Source organism: Alnus glutinosa, chromosome 9 (genome assembly GCF_958979055.1).
Source record: "Alnus glutinosa chromosome 9, dhAlnGlut1.1, whole genome shotgun sequence".
Taxonomy (NCBI): Eukaryota; Viridiplantae; Streptophyta; class Magnoliopsida; order Fagales; family Betulaceae; genus Alnus; species Alnus glutinosa.
Window position 1 is genome coordinate 1,188,571 of NC_084894.1, and position 24,307 is coordinate 1,212,877.

Sequence of the window (24,307 nt, forward strand, 5' to 3'; positions counted from 1 at the left end):
CATCCAACTGAATAGTTTCGTATAATGGATATAATAGAGAAGAGAACCTCTCTGAAATTGACTGAGTTATTATTAGCTAGAAAAGAGTGATCTGATCACAATTTAAAAATCATGCACCTTGATTAAGTTTATGTACTAGTACCATGCATGCATCTGCATTATTATACTTAATTAATTTTGACCATATATGTGACTATTTAAGCATAAGATCTGAAGGTCTGGCCATCTAGAAACTATTAATTATGAAACCTCCATGAATAAATTTTTCAGTCTTAACCAAAATTCTATGAAAATTTGGTGGTTAATTAGCTAGCAAAAGTAAATATCCAAATGGTAATTATATATAAACAGTACGTCTTTGAATCACACTGATTATTAGCTATTACCAAAAGCATATATATGGTTGCTGCCAATGCATGATATGCATTTTTTCTGATCATCAAAACCAATGGAGCCTCCATTATACGTACTATGCATTACATGCGTGCCCCAAATTATTTTAATATATACCAAGTCCAACTATATTATGTGGGATTACAGATTTTGCAGAGTTTATGAATTCACCACCCGGCAGTTCTTGCGGATCTCTCCGCTTGAGCCAGTAAGTGGACTTATATTCCCCATCTTGATCATGGAATTTGCAAAGTCAGCCTTGAAAAGATCAGAATTAGTGCTATAACTTTGGACCAAGCTTTTGGTTGTCGTAGTGGCCTCATCACTGGAGAACAAAATTTGGTCGGAACTAAGAAGGCCCTTTGAATTGACCAAGTTCTGAAAGTAGTGGTTGTCGAATGCATCAATTGAGTTTCGGTCCAGGGCTACTGTATTGTTTCCATCACTGTTCGAGGGGCACGAAGTTTGCAAATCGGACATCATGCTTGTTTCCATTGTACTGTCTGGAGGAGACAACCTATTGCTGAAGGTGATACACCTTGCTTGTCCAATTGTATGACCTCCTATACAATACTCATACGTCATCCCAAAAAGTTAGTTCGTTCAAGTTGGTAAGAAGGGGTGAATTTAATTATTAAATACCACCATATTAAATTGAAATGGGCCGGAGTGAATTTTAGAGTCAGAGTTGGAATTCATGACCTCTGACTCTAATATTCTAATCATTAATATTCTAATGAATGCGACTTCATGATGAGCTTGGTGACTTTGAGAGACATCTTGTTGAAGAAGCCGGCAATATTTTCTACTTAATTTTGCATGGATGGCATGTATTAATGGTAGTGAAATTTGAAGTGTAATTAATTTATGTGAAACTAATTATGTACCTGATAAGGACACCACATCTGTGACATTGAGACCTACATTTGCAAACTTGGTAATGATTTTGTCTAGTGCCTCGATTGGACTAGGAAGCCCATCGGTTGCTCCAGATTGGTTTGCCACTAGTCCATCTCTTCTGCCCAATGGAACCCTCCAGGTAGGTCCTCCACTCTGCAGGCCATTATCCGTCGTGCATGATAAGTTTAAGCAGATAGAAAATAATAAATTTAATTATTTAAATTAATAAATTCTAACACTTCAGCCTTTACGTACGTGTGAGCTCAATCTCTCTTTAGTAAGTGATCAGGTCTAACATACACACAAAATATTATAAAGAATGACCGAAAAGGATGGGAAAGAAGGGGATCGATTTAAACTTACTAAGAGCACAGAATCTCGAGCAGCTATGGCTAATATATCAGCACAAGATACAACACCACTGCATGCACTCTCCACTGAGCTTTTGATTCGATCCACAACTTCAAATCCTCTAGCCGAATTTTTGTTAGGAGGGGCAAATTTCTCACCATCACTTCCATCCAACAGTATTGATGCATCGCAACCCTATAAAGAAAGTGTACGTGGCAAAATATTCATGACATATTTAAAAGGAAGTAATTTTTGAATAAACGACGATATATATATATATATATATATATATATATATATATATATATATATATATATATATATATATATATATATATATATATATATATATATATATATATATATATATACACACTCAAACAGTCAAACTCACATTTACAAAGCAATCATGGAAGTGAAGCCGAAGCAAAGAAGCAGCCATTCGCATTTCAGTCTTGAGAGCATTTTGCACCTCTTTCCGCACAATACTAAGAACATTTGGACATGTCGTTTTATAAAAATCCGAAGTTAGTTGAGACCTTGAAGCAAGAAAACACGTAAAGAAAATCATAACCAAACAATAACAACAAAAGCTATTAGACTTCTTCATGGTTAGCCTCCAAAATGATAATGTGCTTCAAGAGCTAATTAAGGCGGGCCTTAATGGATGCATAATCTTGCAGCCTTCATTTATAGCTGAGAACACAAGAGAATTAGTAATTTTATAATCATATTAATTATATAATATGATTTACGTCGTTACTTTATAGTTTAGTGGTGGCCGGCCAGTGATGTATGGCGCCATGGCGGCTGCAGAATGTTTGCCTGAATTCAAATGATCCTGCACTGAGCTTGATTCTTAAATATATATCTCAGATTAGTACAAAGTTTTAATATTACCGACATTGTTGTTGATTGAAAGAATGGTGGGTTCATACTCATCGGATTGCATAGAGAATTATAATTAAGCTTCTCATTCAATTAAGTTAATGAATCAAAACACACTCAGAAACGTTAGTGCTTGAGGAAAAGACAAAGCTTTATGCTGCCACTTGCGTGCACGATTTAGTTATGAGGGCATTAAGAATATGTTTAACATTTAAACTTTGTTTCTTTTGTCATTATGGTGTCTTAGCTTGACAGATGGTTACGTTTTCATTAATTTATGTCCATGCATCGATTTAAATGCTTTAACCATATCTAGCTTGTCTCACATTATTCAATGAAAGTTACTAAACTTTTAATTAGGATATTTCTTTGTACACAATTAGCTAGAGTTATTGGTTTGATTATTGTCTAGGGGTTGACATTTTCATTGAACGACTCAGAATGTGACATACACGTACAATTATGCTGTCAGAGCCCCCTCTGCTTTTTCCATATGGGAAGATATGAAATCAAGCATAACCTCACTTCTCTTAGACAAGCCACAAAACCTCTCCAAATTACCGGATAACTCGGGCTGATATCCTACTGCTGCCAACCGAAGAAAACATAATGTTAAAATAAAATAAAGCGGAATAATAGAAAATAGAAGAGAATTTATGTTCGGTCTATGACGTATGTCTATAGGATAAAGTTCAAAGAGCTACATTTTACTCTTATTTCTTTTGATGTTTTCACAATACAATAAACTCCTATTTATAAGAGAGTTTGGGTAGATAAGTATGATAATCAATCAATGTGATTTGATTATATCATCAAATCTACTACAAATAAATTAATCAAATCTCAAACCAAATCCCTCAATATATGGAGAGTATATTCTCTAACATCTCCCTGCAAATTCAAGATGAAAGATTATGAAATCTTGAGTTTGAATTTTTTATTTTTTAATTTTTTAATGTTTGGTCGGGTATAACCCAGTTAGGAGAACATCTTACTTCTTCTTCTTCGTCTTCCTCCTCCTCCTTCTTCTTCTTTAAGTCAACTGGGGGTTAAATGGACATGAGCTTAAAATAAGACCACAAATGCTAATATACAAAGAATGGTCAACTATGCGCCAAATATGAAAGCTAACAATGGGCTGAAATGGGCCTGGGTTTGAAACAAAACCACAAATGCCAAAATAATATGGGCCAAGATAAGAGTCAATTATGGACTGAAATGAAAGTTAACTATAGACTGAAATGGGCTTAGGTTTTTAAAAATACCACAAAGGCCGGCCAAGAAAGATGGGCCAAAATAGGATGGGCAACTTGGCATTTTTTTTTTATTATTATTATTTTTTTCAACTTTTTTTTTTTTTCATCATCTTCACAACGAGAGTACACTGTTTTCGATTATTCATTCACCATTAGGGGTGTAAACGAGCCGATCCTGAGCAGGTATTGCCTGTTCGGGTTCGGCTCGTTTAACAAACAGTAAAGCTCGAGCTCGAGCTCGAGCTCGACACGAGCTGAAAAATCTTGTGCGAGCTCGGCTCGCGTAACAAAACTATTGTTCGAGCTTGAGCTCGAGCTCGGCCATTTTGGTCGATCTCGAGCTCGAGTACTCGGCTCGAGCTCGGCTCGTATCATAATTTAAATTATTGACTTTAGCAAAAAAAAAAAAAAATTAAAAATTAAACCACAAATTTTCAAAATAATGTGCACTTGCACGTATTAGAATTTTGCAATAAAAGCAAACAATAAGGCAATTGCCAATGTGTCTAGAATTTGAATTACAATTATCTATGAATATATAATAAGTAATTAAATATGGTCAAATTGATCATTATGAATTTATGAGTCATAAATCATAATTTATAATTACCTACTAATAATACTAATATTATATAATCATACGATCTAAGTATTATCATATGATAGCATATTTAATGTATTAATATGATTTAACAACTCGTATGATCTTAAATCTTAGATCTTAGATCACGTGATGTAATGATTATTAAGTATTTAATGATAAACTCATAACATATAATAAAGTGATTGCATATTTTATATTTACATGTCATATGGCACAATATTATATTATTATATGATCATATAGCCATATAATCTTATTATATAACATGAATAATATGATTAAGTATACAAATTGTCATTATATCATATGACTAATAATTAATTATTGATATTATTCATTTTTATTATTTTATATACCTATAACCAATTAATATATACTAACTAATAACTATTGTTATTTATTACTTAATTTATGCTTACATATAGTATATTATTTATTAATATACTATATTATAAAACTAGTTATATATATATATATATATATATATACGAGTCGAGCCTTAATAAACGAGTCGATCCTTATACGAGCGGGTTCACGAGCTTTAGTCGAGTCGAGTCGAGTTTATACGAGTTTGCATCGTTTAATAATCGAGTTTGATTTTCGTGTTCACGAGTAGTTCATTTAATAATCGATTCGAGCACGAGTCGAGTTTATTCGAGCCGATCTCGAGTAAGCTCACGAGTAGCTCATCTCGTTTACACCCCTATTCACCATAAAATAACCAAGCCTTTCTCTATCTCATCATTTTTTTTTTTATTAATTTTTTTTTTTACCTTCATACCTTGCATCTGCAGATTCTGCACCACACAAACGAATTAATTTGTTGAGAAACGAAGGTTACGCAGCACACTCTTCCTTTCTTGCTGAACTAGGAAACGGCACCGGTGCTTCTCAAGCGTGAATTAGTGAACGAGAGGATCGAGAGGCCAAAAAAAATATTTGATGGACACAACGTATTTGCTGCTGCTATATACTCTTAAGGAGAATCTCCTCAATAATATGCTAGGTGCTATTCCTTCAGATTTGAACAGAGATGACTGGGTTGCTGCACTTCCAAAGGAGGCTGGGTGGAGTATGTCGTGCGGTGTCGGAGAAGATGGCCAGAACAGGTTGCAGCACAACTGAGGCAGTAAACAGTGGGCTGGATCCCTTTTTGTACTCTTTTTATATTCCTATAAACACGGATTATTTGCATTTGCATCGTAAATTCATCGAGAGGAATAAAAGTAAAATGTAGCTGTTTGGACTTTATTATGTGAACGTAAGTCATAGACCGAATCACGTAAAATTTTTTGTCCCTCTTTTATTACTCCGCTTTATTTTATTCAACTCGTACACTTGGAGATTAATTTGTCTAGGTAATTGATGTAAACCATACCGGACTGCGTTTGGTTGAAGAAATTTGCAAAACATGTGGGCGTCCCGACAAGGTCGAAAACACGTTTGGATCATAAGATTATTAGGAAAACGAGGTCCGAGAGTCTTGTCTACTACGACGTCGAAACAGCGTCCGGATGAGCTACTCCATTAGGAGATCCGAGAACCTTGTCAGGTTGGCATCTTGACGAGGTCACTTGAAGAAGGCATCTAAAGGCTAGCTACCCGAGAGCCTTGTTAGCAAGGTTCGTCAAAAAGCTGTCATGACACCAGCTCAATAAGAAAGGAGCCACTGAGAAGCTCGTCAGTTAATTATCTCGTCAGCAACAGGTCGTGACGAGATCACATCGTCAAGACGGAGACATTTACTCATCCTGACGCGATCACATCAGTTCGACATAATCGACTTTATTTCAATGTTTTAGTAGGGTTTAGAAGTTTAGATACTATAAATACTTATTATAAATGGCTTTGATCATAGCATTTGTTTATTATTAATTAATTGGTTTTCAATAAAAAAAAAAACAACGAATAAGTGGTTTTCTCTCTATCCTACCAAAAATTCTTGATTTAATTCTTGGTTTTGAGAAGAATTGTTAGTCTAGTATTATACTATTATTGTTTTTGAAATTCACTACACCTACGACATACGCTGCATCAAGGAACTTGCATGCGTCTTATGCATACACACAAAAAACAAGGTAGAACAATGCAACCACGTCAATAATTGAGGATGCGTGGCATCTCAAGCTTGTGTCCTCCGTGCATATGCATAGGCACATGAATCAAACCAAGCCTCTGCTTTTAGAGATAGCTCGGGACTACACTTGCCAAGGAATTTGCATGTCATCATTAAAAAAGCAAGTTACCAGTTCACGTCCCTTCATAGTGGCAAATAAAACATAGAGGGGAATTGATGTTGCTTCCCCATTAGGCATATATATATATATAATAAGGACCCAATTATTAAGGTCAGATATCTAGCACGCTTTCAAAGATTGCACTAATTAATTACCTTTTGGCTTTTAAAAAGTTGTTAATTAAAGAGTTATATATATTATTAAGTGATCGAACATGTACATCCCTCGTGATTGGCACTGATAAATTAAAGCTTTCTCGTTCTGCGCGCAGGTGGTTCCACTGATACCAACAGCCTACATTTTTGCATAAATGCAACGTATTGGTTTAAGCCATCTACAGCTAGCTAGCAGTATAGTTCTGAATACAATAATGCTCTAAATCCCATCTTATTAATCAAAGTGAATATGCAGAGGGATTTTTCAACGCATCTAAAGCCTTATCGGCCTTTTAGGATGACATAGTCCTTTTAGTTTAGTATTTTGTTTGTCCAGAGTTGATTTGGAGGACGTTTTGTAATCGAGTGATGCTAGGAATCATTTTTTTGTTTTTTTAAAATTAATGTGACTTTTAAAATTGTCATTAGTTTTGTGATGGATCACTATTGAATTTTGATCTTGTGATTTTAAAAGTCACGTCTACTCTTTTTTTTTTTTTTTTTTAAAAAAAAACAAAAAAAAAAAATACTAAAGATTAGGAATAACGTACATAAATTCAAGTAGTTAATTAAACTCTACATCAGATAAATTAAAACTCACAAGAATATTACAAAAATGTTTTGATTATTCTGTTTCATGTATATCGTGCTAAGGAATTGAATTGCATGCCAAGAAATTCCTTGGTAACACAAAACAAGGAATATTCTATCTTAGTCATTACTATAATATATGTGTGGCTGGCTCATATTTAATCAAGAGGAGTCTGAAGAAATGCTATCCTATAATTATATATATATATATATATATATATATATGTCCTTTGCAGCCACCAATTCTTCTAGGACGAAGTTAGGTCATGAAAGCTACTGCCTTTTGAATAACATTGAGACATGCAGAGTCCTTACTATTATTTATTTATATATATATATATATATATATTGGATCAAGAGGGTCATTGTGATCGAGGGAGATTATCCTGAATAAGAAGATTATAAGTTGATTTCACCAAAAAGTTCCCTTAATTTGCTGTCCGGGACTCAAAAGATCTTAATTATCAGCAGAGGTACTTGGAGAGATGTGAATGCTGAGGATATTGTCCACTGATGATTGATCAAATAGATGTTTTATCTTGCACTCATCCCAAATTATAAGATTAGGGAGTAATAGATCCGCTACCCTTAGATTGTTATGATGGGGGTCGATTCCTTCCGTCGGAATGGCTTTAGGTTATCCAGTTTGGGGATCCATCCAGGGGTCTCACCAGATTTTGGTGCTATTCCAATTGTTAATCTTGAAGTAAAAAAATTGGTTTCCCTAACCATAGCATTCCTTCCTAAATCTTGAACAATCGACGATTCTATCAACAAGAGGACCAACTTAGCAGTCGGACTGGGAGGGGGTTGACAGGGGCCATGACCTCATATCTTTTAAACAAACTCTCTAGCGATGTGGGTTTCATATACATGGGTCTCACACCTTATGTGTCTTGGTATAAGATTGATGTAGGGTAATGTGATGAATCATTTCCTAACAATATATGAGAGATATGATATATTGCTACCCCAAGACACAACTCCTGACCACCTTTGCCCATGTGACAACTTTTACTTTTACTTTTTATTTTTTTTAAAAAAACCCTAAAGCTAACTAAAGGACCACTTTGCCATATGAGTAATGTGATCAAGAGTTGTGTCTTGAAGTGATAAAAGATCATATAGAGAATATCTCGATATGATATAACATTATAACCGCTAGAAGAGTTAACTTCTCCTTAGCCTGAGAAGGCCTTGGCCCATCAGAGATTTTGCAAAGAGCGAACTCAGCCCAGCCCAGCCCAGCCCAGCCCAGCCCATGAACTCCCCCACTGGCGCCAAGACTCTATAAACCATGAAGGATTAGATAACACACACGTGTCTGATCCACAACTCTCCACGTAAGCAATACCTTTACTAAAGATAATCCAACGGTTTTAACTGTATACCACAAAGCTGGAGCTAGCAAACCAAAAGATCATATTCTTCTTCTTCTTTCTCTGTGTTATATATGGCTCTCAAAGTCTACACAACGAATCTTGGACTTCAATGGAACCCAACACCCACATTCTCACCTAGATTCAGTCCAAGAACTCTCCGCTACAAAAGTCGAAAGCTTTTCGAGTGTTCTCGCAGTAGCAGAGATGTTTCTGTTAATGGGTCTAATCTGGTGGACGAACAGCAACAAGTTTCATTCACTGAACCCGAAAACCAGCTCGTTGAAGCGCTTATTGGGATCCAAGGCCGAGGCCGCTCTGCCTCTCCTCAGCAACTCAGTGTAAAGTGCCTACAAAATTCCATATATATATATATATATACAGATTTTTCTTTGTTTTTTCAGACTGCTTTTTATTTTTCATTTTTGATGGTATGGAAGAATTTTTGCAGGATGTTGAGCGTGCCGTGCAAGTTCTGGAAGGTTTAGAAGGTGTGCCAGAACCGGTGTGTTGTCAATATATATATATATATCTTAAATGGCTTTTTGTTGTTCTGTTTTGTGCTAAATTAAGATGTCATTTCTGGGATTTGATCCTAGCAATTTCATGTTCGGATTGATAGTAATCTGGACATTAAATATGAGTGTAAGGGAATTTTTATGGGGTCTATCTATCTCAGTGGATGGAATGTCTGAGATCTGATCGGGCATGTGAGACCCATCTAGGCTCTTTCATAGTAATTGTTGGGAATCTTTATTCTCATAATCTCATTTTTTAGTATTACTTAGTAGGTGTGTAAGGCTGGAAAGCCAATAAATGTTGTTACAGTCGTGACATCCTCGAAAGTTAGTCCCATGTTAGGTGGGGGATTGTCCGATTGAATGAGTGGATTATAAAAGTGTTTATGAGTATTAAGTTTTTCGTTGGTTATTTATTTGGTAAGATTGGACTTATATAAGTAATTTTAGAGAGCTATAATCGTAACTTTACCAATTCTTTTGGAGTAATGATGCAGATGTAATTGACGTTTTTTCTAAGTTTTACAAATGGTATCAAAGTGTAACCTAACAACATCATGTGGCATTGTGCCATTGCATGAAACGGGTTTTGACAAAGACGTCAGAGATTTAAGTGAATAGATTAATTCATTGAATTGGTAGATTATAAAGGTACTCGTAACTTATAAGTACTAAGTCTCACATTAATTCCTTAACTAATTCTAGGGGAGATTCAATTGTAACTTGACTAATTCTTTTATAATGATAGTGCAGAGATGTGACTAACACTTTTTCTGAATCGTTATAACAATATTACTAATAGATCGGCATAGAAAAGAAATTTGAGTTAGAACTTAGAAATTGCTCAATTATCTCTCCATTGCTGTGAAATTTTGGCACCTGCTATTTATACTCTAAAAATGGGCAAAGGGTTACTTGCCACCACTCAGTTTCTGGGTATGGAAGATAATTATATCTTCTACTACTATTTATTCCTTAGAATTGACCATGCCTTGAACATTTGCAGACAAGCTCTACTTTGATTGAAGGTCGATGGCAGTTAATGTTTACAACAAGACCTCGAACAGCATCTCCAATTCAGGTCAGTCTTTGAGTGTCTGCCTCTCGGATGCCCTGATCTGATCGATTGTATGGAAGTTTTTAATCTTTACGTTAAATCACAAATTATTTCAAAAGCCTAACAAATGAAGCTTAAAACATGAAATATTTAATTTAAATTGGAATAAACTGTAAAACATTTGTTATGATATAACGTTAAATCACTACTTATGTCAAAAACTGATAAGAAATTGTTGATTTAATCATTTTTGTTAGAATATATTCTAAATATAATATTATTGACTTATATTTCTTCGTCTAGGTCGATTTGTGTTTCCTTGTATAAGTCGATATAGGTTTACTTTATAAGTCGACTTATTCAACTATGAATAAGGACATATATATTGTAACCAATCAAGTTATTGAGCACAATGTAGTCTTTTAGGCTTTATCATGTGGACGTAGATCATAAACTAAATCACATAAATTCTCTCTCTTGCTTTCGCTATTATTACACTTTTTTTTTTTTTTTTTTTTTTTTTTTTTTTTTTTTTCTATTTTAGATTTATACACAAATCTCAACAATTTTGATTAATATTCTAACAACCCATGTTCAACAAATTAAGATAATAAATTTGTGTTCATACTTATGTAATTGTAGAGAACATTTGTGGGTGTTGACTTCTTCAGCGTGTTTCAAGAGGTTTACCTTCGGACAAATGATCCACGTGTGTCCAATATCATAAAGTTCTCTGATGCAATAGGTGAGCTAAAAGTAGAGGTATGAATTCCATATCTCAGCTGTTATATTTACTAATTGTATTATATCAGTTTAGCTAGCAATGCCTGTTCAGCAAGAATTATGGAAATGCTATCTTATTGTAAGTGAAAGTTTCATAAAATGAGTGGCATATGGCGTTTATATTTTAGTAGTTGACGTGATAAGTGTCACGTGTATTGCTACATCAGTATATTGAACATGGTAAATGTCACGTGAACTGCCGCACGACAATTCACATTTTAGTGACTGATGTGGTAAGTTTTACACCAGTTTGAAAGAGATTTGCAGTAAAACTTGTAATACCCCGATAGCACTCAAAATAGTTTTGAAATTTTTTGGTTTTCTCAAATGTTAACCTGCAAAGTGACTGTTTAAATGTAAAATATTGCGATTTTCGTTTGTGAATAATTTGGGTTTCCTCTCTCTTATATCATATGAATTAGATTTTGTTTCCACACAGGCATCAGCATCAATTAAAGATGGTAAACGAATACTATTCCAGTTTGATCGAGCAGCCTTTTCGTTCAGATTTTTACCATTTAAGGTTCCATATCCAGTGCCATTTAGACTTCTAGGAGATGAGGCAAAGGGTTGGTTAGACACCACATACTTGTCCTCTTCTGGAGACCTCCGTATCTCAAGAGGAAATAAGGTAAATGACTTCACATTTTTCTATTAGTTTAAGCTTTTGATATAAATGACTATTTAATATAGTATTTATTTCATTTGAAATGGAGAGGATCTTGCTCCCACTTATTAAGGGAATTTGATACTGTAAAAGAATTTACTACGTGAATTTCATCGTAAGTTACGGGTGGTGATTCTTATACGCATAATGCATACTATACAAAAGGCAACATCCTAAACTATAAGAAAATCATAAACAGTGATTTAGCATGTGATGTGCTTGATTTGTTTCCTTATTGAAGACAATGTTTGACTTAGTGAAATCCCTTGATTCAAGATGATTTGTTTCATTGTTGATGTCAATATTTGATTTGGTGAAATCCCTTGATTCAAAATGATTTGCAGATTCTTTGTCTTCACTGTTAGAATATTCATTTAAACGATTAAATTCTTTTTTTTTTTTTTCTATTAGTTTAAGCTTTTGAGATAATTGGTGATTCAACAAAGAATAAACTCACCACATTAAAAGGATATTGCCAAAACCGGCTTTTTTATTTGATTTGCTAAGGACATCCAGTAATGTGTTTGTAGTGCAGGGCACCACATTTGTCCTGCAAAAGAAAACTGAACCAAGGCAAAGATTGCTATCAGCCATTTCCACGGGTACAGGAGTCAGAGAGGTAAACATGCATGGCAATTCAATTTTTTATTGCTGATTTGGTTTCACTCTACCAAGTACCAACGTTTCATTTCATTTCCTATTACTTTGCAGGCAATCGATGAGCTTATCTCCTTGCATCAAAAGCTAAATAGAGATGAAACACAACTCCAAGAGGGTGAATGGCAAATGTTATGGAGTTCACAGGTAGTTTTCTCAAGTTAATAGCATTTATATAATATATTCAACAATAATTAGGGGTGACAATTCATGTTCGCGTGTCGGGTTCGGGTCATGTCGAGATATGGGTATAAGACTATATATGTCAACCATAAGCCGACCCATTTAATTATACAAGTCAGACTCTTAAAAACATTGTTTGAAATAGTGAAAAAATTGTCATGTAGCACACTCCAAATAGTTCGATGGGAATTTGTTGGTGTTGGTTTGGATAATACTAATTCAAGCATTTTTACAGGCATGCTTTCCGATCGTTTAAGTTTTTGTCAAATGTTCACTTTGGTATTTTATCTATCATCATCTCTATCATCCAAACTTTGTTTTGGGATAAGTAATCTATTATGCAAACAGACCAAATTAATACCGTTAAAATATTAATTAAATGATTAAATTTACTATTTTTCTATCGGCTTAAGTTTTTGGGATGGGTAACAACATAACACGGTATCAAAATAAAGGTCATGAATTCGAACCTAACAATTCATCCCCCATTTCAATTCAATAGTCTAAGTGCGTGACATTTTTCACTAAGCTGAATTCAATCCCTGTGTAGGTAGAGACAGATAGTTGGTTAGAGAATGCTGCCAATGGGCTTATGGGCATTCAGGTAAGTATTGGTAGAGTTTTCAGTTGACTTCACAGATTATGTAGTGGGATTTTCTTGGTTAATTATTCATTTTCTTAATCTTAAATTGTTATTCTTATAGATTGTCAAGAATGGACAAATAAAGTTTCTGGTTGACATCTTGCTGGGGGTCAGATTCTCCATGATTGGTAGATTTGTGTAAGTTTCTCCTTTTAATTTTCCATTCATTTGGACATCTTGAAGAAAAGCTTTTATACTGATTGTCGTGGTTAGGAAATTAGATCATATTATAGAGGAACTCCCCTTTTGAATATTTGTTACTAGCTTAGTCAAACATGCAAAAGACTGAAAACTGAGGCTTGCCCTCATCCTTACAACTAAATTTTAAACTAATGTAATTTGACAATAAGCTTAAGATATACAAGCAGATTAGCAATAGTAACACTGGCTATTAACTAAAACTTATAATTGTTGTCAAATAAAGGTTTACACAAAGTGGGTTAATCTCTACGAGGTTTTCCACACAGAAATCTAAAGCGCGAAATACCGTCTTTGTTTAATAACATTTTCTTTCTCCCTCTTGTTTTCTCTTTTCAAAACTCAAAACACTAGAAAATACACTCACATTTTAAAAAAAGCACAATCTAAAAAGCATTAACAAATGGAGTCTTCAGCCGTGTAATCCATGCACATTTGAAACTAGGGTCCTCAATTGTTACAATCGAATATGAATTTCAGGTTAAATAATTTATGGTTTGTTAAATTATTTTTGGCAGGACTAATTTTGAGATGTCTGATGTCTGAGTTGAATATGATTCTCTTGCTGTCTCACTTGATGGCAGGAAAACTGGCAACAACATATATGAAATTACAATGGATGATGCAGCAATACTTGGAGGTCCATTTGGATATCCTATTGAGATGGAAAGCAAGTTTAACCTGGAGCTACTGTATGATCATTCTTTCAATATCACCGCCTTCTCCGTTTGTTTATAGCTACAAATGATCATAAATTCCTGACCAATTAGAAGCTAATGCCAAATGAATTTTACATTGCAGATATGATGATGATAAGATCAGAATCACCCGGGGGTATAGTAACATTGTTTTTGTGCATTTGAGGATGGATGGATCAAAGCAGAAATGAAACGCATGTGCTGTCCATAAGTGTATTTATTGCCTCTGAAGAAAAGTACTAGGGTGAAAATATTTGTTCTTACTGCCTGTCCAGTTACATGTATAAACGTGTCAATAGTTATCTAGAATCTCCTAATTACATCTTTCTTTCTTTTTCTCATTACCTCCTTTTCAACCTATAAACATCCTTGAAGTTACCCATTTGGTTCTTCTACATCTCCATTCTCCACTTTGACTGTCATTGTTCAGTGTGAACTGTTGCGTGGCCCTTTTGCCTTTTCTTTTTGGGTGTCTCGCGTAATAGGATAATGAATCTTTGGAGGCTCATGGAAGAACTGATTCTCAGCTAGCTAATCTTTTCCACCAGCAATTGAAATTAGAGATAGCCATATGTGCTTGACAAAAGGTGTAAAAGATGTATGGCCGAGTTCTACTTTCAAATTTACCAAGCACGAGGGAGGTAACCAAAGCACAATCAGAAAACAAATGTCTTGACTTTAATACGAAATAATGGGATTTCAGGCTATCCTGTGCCAAAAACTAGACATGTTATACCTAATCCAAGGACACATCGCACCAAACATGGTGTCAGTACATAAAAGGCCAAGGAAAAAAGAAAAAAGCACAAAGAGACAACACTAAAGGAAGTGACAATCGCATAACAGTGTATTTATATACTCTTCTAAGAAGAGAGAGCGCGAAACACGGTCAACAGAGCAAAAGGCCAGATTAACACACGCACCCGGTTGGACTTGAATCCACAACCTCACTCTTCACCTTGCTACAAAGGGAGGAAGTACTATTTGAGCTAAAACTCATTGGTGCAAAGGCTGGAAGTTGCGCAAAGAGTGAACAAAAAGTCATGGCAAAAAAGGGATATGAAACAGCCATATAGAAGAGTATGCTTGCTTCAACAAAAGCTGGGGGAAGAATGAAATTTGCGCAGTACCTCACATAATATGCAGCATAGACCCCAAACTTGACCTGAATTTTTTGCCAGATCCTCTGAGTGATGTGCTGGAGATTTGAACTTACTTGGCTGCATTGTGAAAATCAATGATCATTGTGGGTCATCAAATAGAACTAACCAGTGAGATACCGAGAGATCACAGGAACATGTTTAACTGCAGTTCCCTGTATAGAACTAAAAATGAATTCACCCCTTTTGAGATTCCAAAATTTGTTCTTCAGACAATCTGTCTTGCCAAGGGAAATATGACTGGACCATGGTTAGCAGCAAGAAGTTGTCTGCCCAGATCACAAGTATTTACTGCAAGAAAAAGAACAGTATATGCAAATAATGGTCTAACAACCAACGGAAAGAACTATTTATGATGTACCATCAGCTTTTACCAACTCTACATATATGCCATCAACACCAAAAGTATGAGCACATAAAGCAGTCAATATGCCATTGGGCGAGCTCCTACTTTCCCAATTCTCATGTTCACAGGCAGGAAAGAATGCAGCTTGGAGAATTCATCTTCTATTGATTCTCCCAGTTCCACCTTCTCCGGAGTTCAGGTCACCTACAGGCAGTGCCTTTTGAAATCAGGTAACAACCTTCCATGTATTTCTAACTCTAAATTTCACAAATTAACACGAGTATATTAATGAATGATTCAAGTTCTGAACCCAGATACCAAAACAAAACAAAGTTAAAGATTATGCATCGTATCTGACATCTTTTCTATTGTACCAGAGACCAAATTGAACAACAAAATCAGAAACTAATGTAGGAGTCGGACAAAAGCCTCTTAATGACTTAAAACAAAGATCCTAAGCTCCTACCATCGATGACTGCTTATGTGCTCATAGCACAAGTTCTTATTGCTACATAAGCAGTGGTGGTGGTCTCAAACCACTCATTTTGATGTCATCGTTGCAGACAAGAAAACACGAGTAAAGGACATAAAGTCATGACCAACATACAGATAATTACAGGCTGACATTGTGGTAAGGAGAAATCACGTAAGTGACACCTCAAAACTCAAATAACAAAAGAAAAGGCTAATACAGACGTCATCAGTAAGATGATTCTGAGTCCTAGTCAAGTTCAAACTTAACCATATTGTACAATAGTGACCTTACAGCTTTTTTCGGTTTCTCACTTAACAGTTCAACTTAATGAAGCTAGTTCATCAATGGCCTTATAGTGTTGCTGTCTCAATTCCTTGCACCAATGAACCCTAAATAGATAGGACAAGAAAGCCCTGAAATCTCATGCAAACTGAAAAGAACTATGCAAACTATGTATCAGATTGACATGCTAGTGTTTTTATACCCTTCAGAACTTCACATTAGACAGTAATTTGAGAAAAATCAAAACTGACGTTTTATCTATTGCTTTTCATATCAAAAACATTTCACGTAGTAGATTCAACTGAAATGTGAACTTATAGCACAATTGACCTGTACCAGTACTGCTTAATTTGCAGCACACATCAAGTGGTCAATCCTCATATCCTTTATTGAGACTTTACCATCTGTTCCGCGGTGCCTTACAAGTCATAATTGATTCTGTTCCAAAGCTAGCAACTAAATTTGATAGGTTATTGACAAGTAATGTTCACATACTGCTATAATTAGTAGGTAGAAAAAGAAAAAGGTGAAAACTCAGAGTCTTAGACCTGCTACAGGCACCGACTGTAGGGAAGGAGGAAGAAAAAATAATAACATAGACTGAATTTGAGCAGATGGGTAGGAATATTGAGAAACTATCTAACCTGTCTCATCTCATTCCTTTATTTAATAAAATTAAAAGTTTAAGATTCATAGACTTAAAAAATAGATGTCATTGTGCTCATGCATGACCCAAAAAGCTTCCACAAACAATGGGCTTTATAGGAAAAAGAAAGCCTGTCTCATCTCAGATTTCACCTATTGAACTTCAAACAATAGTAATCGGACAGTTATTTCCCTATTGAACCTTCCATTTCATATGAAATTTCATGACTACATATAGATTGCATAGGAGTACATCGCCATTATTACACAAGGTTTTTCCATATTGACAGGTAAAAATAATCATTCACTAGCATAACGATTTATTTGATCTAAACATGCTTCAACCTTCATTTAAGGAGACAATTCTTCACCCCATTCTAATTGATTTACTTATCTCATTGTGCAAGCAAGAGTTCACAGTGACCCAAAAAGATGAACGCATATCCAGATAGACACCCCACACTCATACAGACACAAAAAGTGCATAATGCTGGTCTAGGTTCCTAGAAGCCAAAAAATCAATAAATAAATGTTCCGGAAAAGAAATACTTAAATCTCTTCTTTTCGTATTTCAATTCTTAAAGAGATTAGAGATGTAGAGAGATGAAAGCACTTGCAGAAAGTGAGGAAATAGAATTGAATTTTAACAAGATCATCTTATTATCCATTGGCTAGATTGAATTGAATTTTAACAAGACCATCTTACTATCTATTGGCTAGTTAATTATTTATTCTTGATACAAATATCCCTATTTAAAAAATCAAAAGAATAGCTTTTGATCAGATCACACGAGAATTTCACCTACTAAAGTGAGTTTTCATGTGTAATTCTTTGCTCATCTCTGCATGTCCCTTAGTAAAATTTTGTTAAACAACAAAAAAAAAGAAGAGGAAACCATTCACCGGTGGAGTCCAAGTACAAAAATATACAAGAGTATAAACCAACACAAACTGTCTATATGCGTTTCCGTGTGTGTGGCATCAAGCATATGGCTTGACTATTAATGTACAATTTAAGACAGAGTTAGAGAGTTCAACAGTAATTTTTCAATAAATAGAGTTTCATTCACTAATTTAGCAAAAAGAGGGAGTTATCGGCATTATACTTTATTTGATTCTATGAACCATGACTAACAACACATAAAGTACACAAAAATTCCATCAACAATAAAAATATGTGAAAGCCCTTTGGACTCTATTGTCCGTTAGCAAATCCAAGCAAACTCACAACATAAGCAAAAAAGTAAGGAATCAAATCAATGTCTCACACTATCCAGTTGATGCACCAAACAAAAGGAAATGTTGAAAAAGAAAATATCCAAGAACTCCAAAACACATGCACTGGCCATCACTTCTGAATCTGAAAATTAGTTCCTCAATCTCTCTAGAAAAGAATGAGCTACAAATGATATCCACTTCTTTCACAAATTTAAATTTACCAGCTAGCAAACCCCCAGCCAACCACATCCTTCAGTGAAATTCACCAAGAAACCAATATTAATGCTACTTTAACAACTACTTTCAAGAACAATCTATGCTTAATACAAGACAAACCCATTCTAAAGTTCCTAATGCTTCAACCAAAAAAAAAGCTAGACAACTTTTTAGAGTAACAAAAATGGAAGATCTTCCTTTAACAGATAGAATAGAAGAAAGCAATTTGATTGGCACGTATATGAAAGTAATCAAACAGAAGAATCAACAGTACAAAAAACCAGAACAACAGCCCACACCAGGAGTTGAACAGGACTAGTGATGTCTCTGTTCAATATAAACACTTAGTCCCCCACAATATAAAATGGCTATTTATAGTAAAAGCATGCAGAAAATATGCTAATAAAACGCTCCCGTACCATTAAGCCAAAAATACAGAACCAGTACATAATAGTCACAAGTTTTACCACACAAATTCACAGGATCTTTTCAAATTTAGATGTAATAAAATGCAAACATACAGATTTATGTCTTGCACCTTAAGAAAAAGGAGACGGACTAAGAAAGTAGAACCTAACCAAACAGATTATTACGTGGAGTGATGACAACACGTAAAGAACAATGCCAGTACTCTCTGCATCTCCTCATCAAACCACTGAAAATAAAAGCAAAAACAAGAAAACTAATAACCTACAACTACTTAAATCTCATATATCCATAAGTTTCACAAATCAACGACAGTAAGTGATATGTTCCTGAGAAACATCTGTTCAGAGAAGCTACTTACATTAACGCGGGACAGATTAGTCACCGTCGCCAATGCTCTTCTCTGAGCACACATTCCCCAGTTCCTCATTCCTAGACTGATCCTTCCCCGCAACCCATCCGTCTTGTCCAAACTCATTCCTTGCCTTTGCCATTACTTCATCCGGTACAAATTCATTCCTCACCGTTTCAACTTTGACTTCATTTTCCTTTGCAATTGCTTCTCCATCTCGTACCAACTCATTCCTTGCTTCTTCTTTCTTGACCTCATCCTTCACTGCAATGACAGCTTCCCTAACAAACTCAGCTCTCATTTCCTCATCCTTCACCACATTTTCCTTTCCAATTTCTTTATCCTTGGGCTCATTTTTTTCTGCATCCACTTGTTTCGGAACAATCTCTGTCCGTTCTTCAAAATCTTCCATAGAAACATCCCCTACACCCTCGGTGTCCGAGGCCCCATCATTGTCATTATCAACATTTCTCTCTCTGGCTCTATTTCCAGATACATACTCCATCTCCGAATTGATCTCACAACCCATCATAGCAGGGGCATCCGACCCACCCCCACTTTCGTTTTCAGAACCGTTCTCCACCACCTCCTCATTCACATCCTCCATCACCTTGTTCTGCCTCTCCAGAAACAGCAACCTCCTCCTCAAGTCCCCGAGCTCCCTCTCCAACAAGAAAAGCCTCTCCTTCAACGTCAAATTCTCCTCCTCCAACTGCGCTATATGTGAATCCTGATCATCCACCCTATTCTCCAACACATTGTTATACTCAACCCCACTGTAATTCGGGTATATCATCTCAAATCGGCTCAAGTCATGGTCCAACCTCCTCTCCACTTCCACGTGCTCCTCCACATCACTCTCACTCGACCCACCATTCTCATCTTCCTCCTCATCCTCGTGCTCGTTCCCACCCGGTGAACGCAGCCGAATCAACCCTTTCATCGACCCATACCCATCCACACCCCACTCCTCCTTGGCCATATCCCCTAGCACCTCCCTAGACGGCGAGAACATCGGAGTTGGCAGCACTGCAGGCGTCGCGGCACACGGCGACACCAGCTCGGCAATACCTCCCGCCTTCTTCGCCCTGATTATAAACGACGTAGTGTTCCTAGGCGCGTAAGGCGCGAACCTATTGTTAAATTTCTTCTTAGGGTAGAATTTCCGGGCTTTCAGCCTATTCTGCGACTGCAATTCCTGAAGAGTCGGGGGTTTGTACCCTCCACTGCTACTCGGACCGCTTATCACCGCCGTGTTGGGCATCTGCGCCGACATCGGCATGGACATCGGTTTCTCCATCCTCCTTAGGTCCTTGCGCTTATCAGAGACCTTCTTACCCTTCCAATTGCCCCGTCCAGGCTTCAACGACGGCTTCGAGGCCGTCATGACATAATTCGGCTTCAAAGAAGAAGAGCTCTGGAACTTCTTGTTAGGATGATCCATCGAAGCCACCTGTTGCGGCCACACTTGATTGTTGTAGCTCCGGTTGAGCATCATCATCTGCGGCTGCTGAGACTGGCTCAGCGCCTGGGACTGAGCCATCATCTGAATCTGCGTAGGCGGAGGCTGGCTCATCATCTGGTTCATCATCTGCGAAGGCTGCTTATTCAGAATCTGCGACTGATCGTTCATCGTTTCTCCACCAATTGAATCGAAACCAAACCCTAGAAAAACCTAGATATTCGCGATTCCTCTCAAATACTTTGTGCGTTAAATAACTGAATCCGAAATTGAAACGTTTGCGGCAAACGAACAAAAAAAAAACACAGATCGAAACCCTAGAAACCTATTCTAATCCAGGTTCGATCATTATAGATCTCCGAGCGTGTTTGTATTTATTTTCCGAGAAAGTTTTAAATTTTCAGAACAAAATGAGATGGTGATTGATTTTCACGCGCTCTCTCCCTCTCTCTAGAAATCTGGAAAGGTCTGAGAAATGGAATCTCGATTTCTTTCAAAAGGGGCCGTTTTAGGTATGCTCGGAAGGACCCCGAAGGGTGGTTTTATAGGCAGAGAAGGGGTGGGATGGACGGTTGGATTTGGGGCATTCGGAAATGGAGCGTTGAGATGGAGGCTGCGTGTCATTGAAATCGTCAATAGGATTTAGAACTCAAAGCTTGCCCCTTGATATTTCAACGAAGATTAGTCCTCCATCACCTTTATATTATTGGGCTTTTTTTATTTTTTTATTTTTTTTATTTTTTTTATGAAATCTTTATATTATTGGGCTTAGTCATGCTATCAGTTCTTAATTTTTTTTGTTTTAATTTTTTAGTAAGAGTTTATCCGAAGATTGATTTACCATATATTATTAGGATAAGAACATAATGTGTGTAGTATCATTCTTCTATGAGTTTGCTCCTACGGTCCTACCTTTGCTCTTTCTAGGACTCTATTTTTCTCTTTCAATTAGAAGTACTATTAATTTAAGAAAAAATGTTTAAAAGCTCTTCGAAATATGGCTTTTTATCAAATGGCTCCATAAAATTTAAAACTTATCAATTGAGTCTTTAAAATCAGAACTAATATCAAATAGATCATTTCGTTTACCTTCCCTATCATGTCATATCCAATAAAAAAGTAACACGTGTCTTACTCAATAAAAGATATAAAAATAATAAAGATATAAAAACAAAAAATTAAAAATATTAATATTAATATTAAAAAAAAAACAAGTGCCTAAATGGGTGACTGAATCTCCCTCAACTCCTCAAGCTTTTTGAGGTGGTAAAAAACCACCCCTAGGGCGACAAAGGGGGTGGATGAACCGGCCCACTAAAGCCAGTGATAAAATGTCACTTCCTACTAGTTTAGAACCCTACTTTTTTTCTTTCCTAAAATACAATTTTATCCTTTCAAATTGAAGTTTGTCCCATTTCTAATCTGAACAATTTCATCTAAACTTTCTGTTATTGTCAATATAATTCTTGTGTCCATCTTCCTGTTCATTTCATTTAGTGTTTTCAAACATGTGGTTTGACTTCGCTCCATTAAATCTTTAAAATAGCAATTTTCAATGCAGTTAATAAAAACACAATTTTTAAAAATACAATTAAGCATTTAATAAAATCACAGCTCGGTATGCATCTTAAAAGCACGCTTATTTGGATTTTCAAAACTGTAATTTTTTTTCAAACGCATTGCCAAACGATATGCTATCTACAATTTTGTATAAAATCGCACATTGGGCATATAAAATCGCAGGCCAAGTGCCCTTTGTTAACTAAATAATAGTATATATATATATATATAGAGAGAGAGAGAGAGAGAGAGAGAGAGAGAGAGAGAGAGAGAGATTAAAAAGAAAAATAAGATATATCTGTTATATTACCAAAAATGACCTTATATATGGTACCCATCAACAAAACATACGTACTCATAACGCTTCTTAGCTGTAGGGTTTGCCAAAACAAAAATAAAAAAAAAAATAAATCCACGCTGCCTCCGGAGTTGACAAGTAACATTGAGGTGGAACGTCTGTGTTTCACAAAAAAATGTACAGGGTTAAACGTACTTACTCATCACAGCTATGTATTGGGGTTGTTTCCGGCGAGAATTAGAGAAATTTCCAACCCCCGGCTGAAAGCCTGGTTAAACATGAGGCGGGTTTGGAATGTTGATACAAATGGGAACCATGAAAATAATGCGACAGGAATGAAAATGAGCATCCCCATCCCAGCATCATATAAACGGCCAAGTGAACGGATTGATTTCCAAAATCCCAGCTTTTTCACGTAAGGCTTCCAAGCTGCAGCAATCTGCAAATCATGGTATAATTCCATGTTAATGCGTGTAACGATAAACTTAGTATCACTAATATTTTCTCCAAAACAAGTTGAAAACAATTACAAGCATCCAAACAAATGTCGTATGCACAGGAATGGTTGTCAACAACCCCTTATTTATTGTTTTGAGCAACCCTCTAGGGTTCAGTTGTGTTTGGGTGATGATTTATGAAGGATTGTAAATTTTCTTGAAAGATTATCCACTTAGGGTTGGAGTTCACCAGCATACAAGGTATTCGATTAAATGACTCAATGACTTATTTTTATAGAGAAACAACTGCAACTAACAATTCAAATGGTAATGACGCAATGCAACTGATAAGAATCCAAAACAACGTAACCAACTGGACCTATACTCCTTATACTTTATTCCTATCAACTTATCCCAACTACACTTATCACTGCCCATCGGATGGACCCTAATCCAAGTACTTCAGATTAGGCTTCCTGCCCCTACAGTTATCATCAACTGCCCCCCGCCACCCCCCCCCCCCCCCCTTGGACACGACCCTTGTCCTCAAGGTTGAGCTCAAGAAATTGTTGATGCAGAGAATCAACCTCTTCCCAGGTGACATCTTCAGGGGGCAGATTCTTCCACGGGACCAAAGCCCCGTAACATATTTAGCACCTTGTTTGACCCATCTGTAGTAGCGGATAGAAAGGGATTCGAGCTATGGCGTATGAGAGTCTAAAAAGGGTGGAAGTTCAATGGAGATTCTAGAGAGTCCACAGTTTCCTTCTTAAGAACGAAAAATATGGAATACCAGATGAATCTTTGCGGTGTCCGGCAAGGCCAATTTGCAGGCTATTGCTGCAATTCTTTCAATAATTTGGTACGGCCCAAAGAATCTACTAGCCAACTTTTGATGGGCTCGCCGAAAAGGATCCACTGTCTATAGGGTTGCAGTGTCAAATAAACCCAATTGCCATTTTCCAGAAATAAACCCATTCGCCATTTTCCAGTTCATAATCCTGCCGCTTGTTATCTGCCTGATACTTCATATAATTACCAGCCTTATTAAAGTTCTCCTTCAATTGCCTCATTAATTCCTCTCTTTCTTGCGACTCTTTTTCCACTTCCTCCACAACAGAAGCTCAACTCAAATAATTGATGACAGTAGGTGGTGGTATGCCATAGAGAGCCTGAAATGGTGTTATGCTGATGGACTGATGAAATGTAGTATTGTACCAGTACTCCACCCATGGCAAGTAATGTTCCCATTTTTTTGGGTGTTGACCGCAA

At 36.2% G+C, this 24,307-nt stretch overlaps 4 protein-coding genes across 6 annotated transcripts in view; 1 reads left to right on the plus strand and 3 right to left on the minus strand.

Moving 5' to 3' along the window:
• Window positions 1-323: 323 nt before the first annotated feature.
• On the minus strand, window positions 324-2,312 carry LOC133878101 (peroxidase N). Its single transcript, XM_062316601.1, has 4 exons — window positions 2,039-2,312; window positions 1,657-1,839; window positions 1,281-1,446; window positions 324-956 (listed from the first exon to the last, which is right to left on the minus strand). The coding sequence occupies exons 1-4, from the start codon at window positions 2,252-2,254 to the stop codon at window positions 553-555; spliced, it is 969 nt and encodes a 322-aa protein (XP_062172585.1). The 5' UTR covers window positions 2,255-2,312; the 3' UTR covers window positions 324-552.
• A 6,471-nt stretch (window positions 2,313-8,783) lies between these two features.
• LOC133877274 (probable plastid-lipid-associated protein 12, chloroplastic) lies at window positions 8,784-14,540 on the plus strand. The gene is made up of 11 exons (XM_062315514.1): window positions 8,784-9,095; window positions 9,206-9,259; window positions 10,279-10,353; window positions 10,972-11,091; window positions 11,552-11,743; window positions 12,315-12,398; window positions 12,491-12,583; window positions 13,170-13,223; window positions 13,324-13,400; window positions 14,045-14,152; window positions 14,262-14,540. The coding sequence occupies exons 1-11, from the start codon at window positions 8,829-8,831 to the stop codon at window positions 14,347-14,349; spliced, it is 1,212 nt and encodes a 403-aa protein (XP_062171498.1). The 5' UTR covers window positions 8,784-8,828; the 3' UTR covers window positions 14,350-14,540.
• Window positions 14,541-14,746: 206 nt separating this feature from the next.
• LOC133877273 (uncharacterized) lies at window positions 14,747-21,265 on the minus strand. 3 transcript variants are annotated; one of them, XR_009901722.1, is made up of 3 exons: window positions 19,288-21,265; window positions 15,693-15,868; window positions 14,747-15,609 (listed from the first exon to the last, which is right to left on the minus strand). XR_009901722.1 is itself a non-coding variant. In XM_062315512.1 (2 exons), the coding sequence occupies exon 1, from the start codon at window positions 20,909-20,911 to the stop codon at window positions 19,304-19,306; it is 1,608 nt and encodes a 535-aa protein (XP_062171496.1). In that variant the 5' UTR covers window positions 20,912-21,265; the 3' UTR covers window positions 14,747-15,868; window positions 19,288-19,303. The 3 variants fall into 3 exon arrangements, 2 of the variants coding, with proteins under 2 accessions (XP_062171496.1, XP_062171497.1); XM_062315512.1 differs by having other exon boundaries at window positions 14,747-15,868; XM_062315513.1 differs by having other exon boundaries at window positions 14,747-15,921.
• Window positions 21,266-22,575: 1,310 nt separating this feature from the next.
• Window positions 22,576-24,307, minus strand: part of LOC133877272 (callose synthase 9) — a 114,202-nt gene continuing 112,470 nt past the window's right edge. The window contains exon 52 of the mRNA XM_062315510.1: window positions 22,576-23,037. Within this exon, the coding sequence (XP_062171494.1) occupies window positions 22,807-23,037 (231 nt within the window). The 3' untranslated portion in view covers window positions 22,576-22,806. The remainder of the gene's footprint in view (window positions 23,038-24,307) is intronic.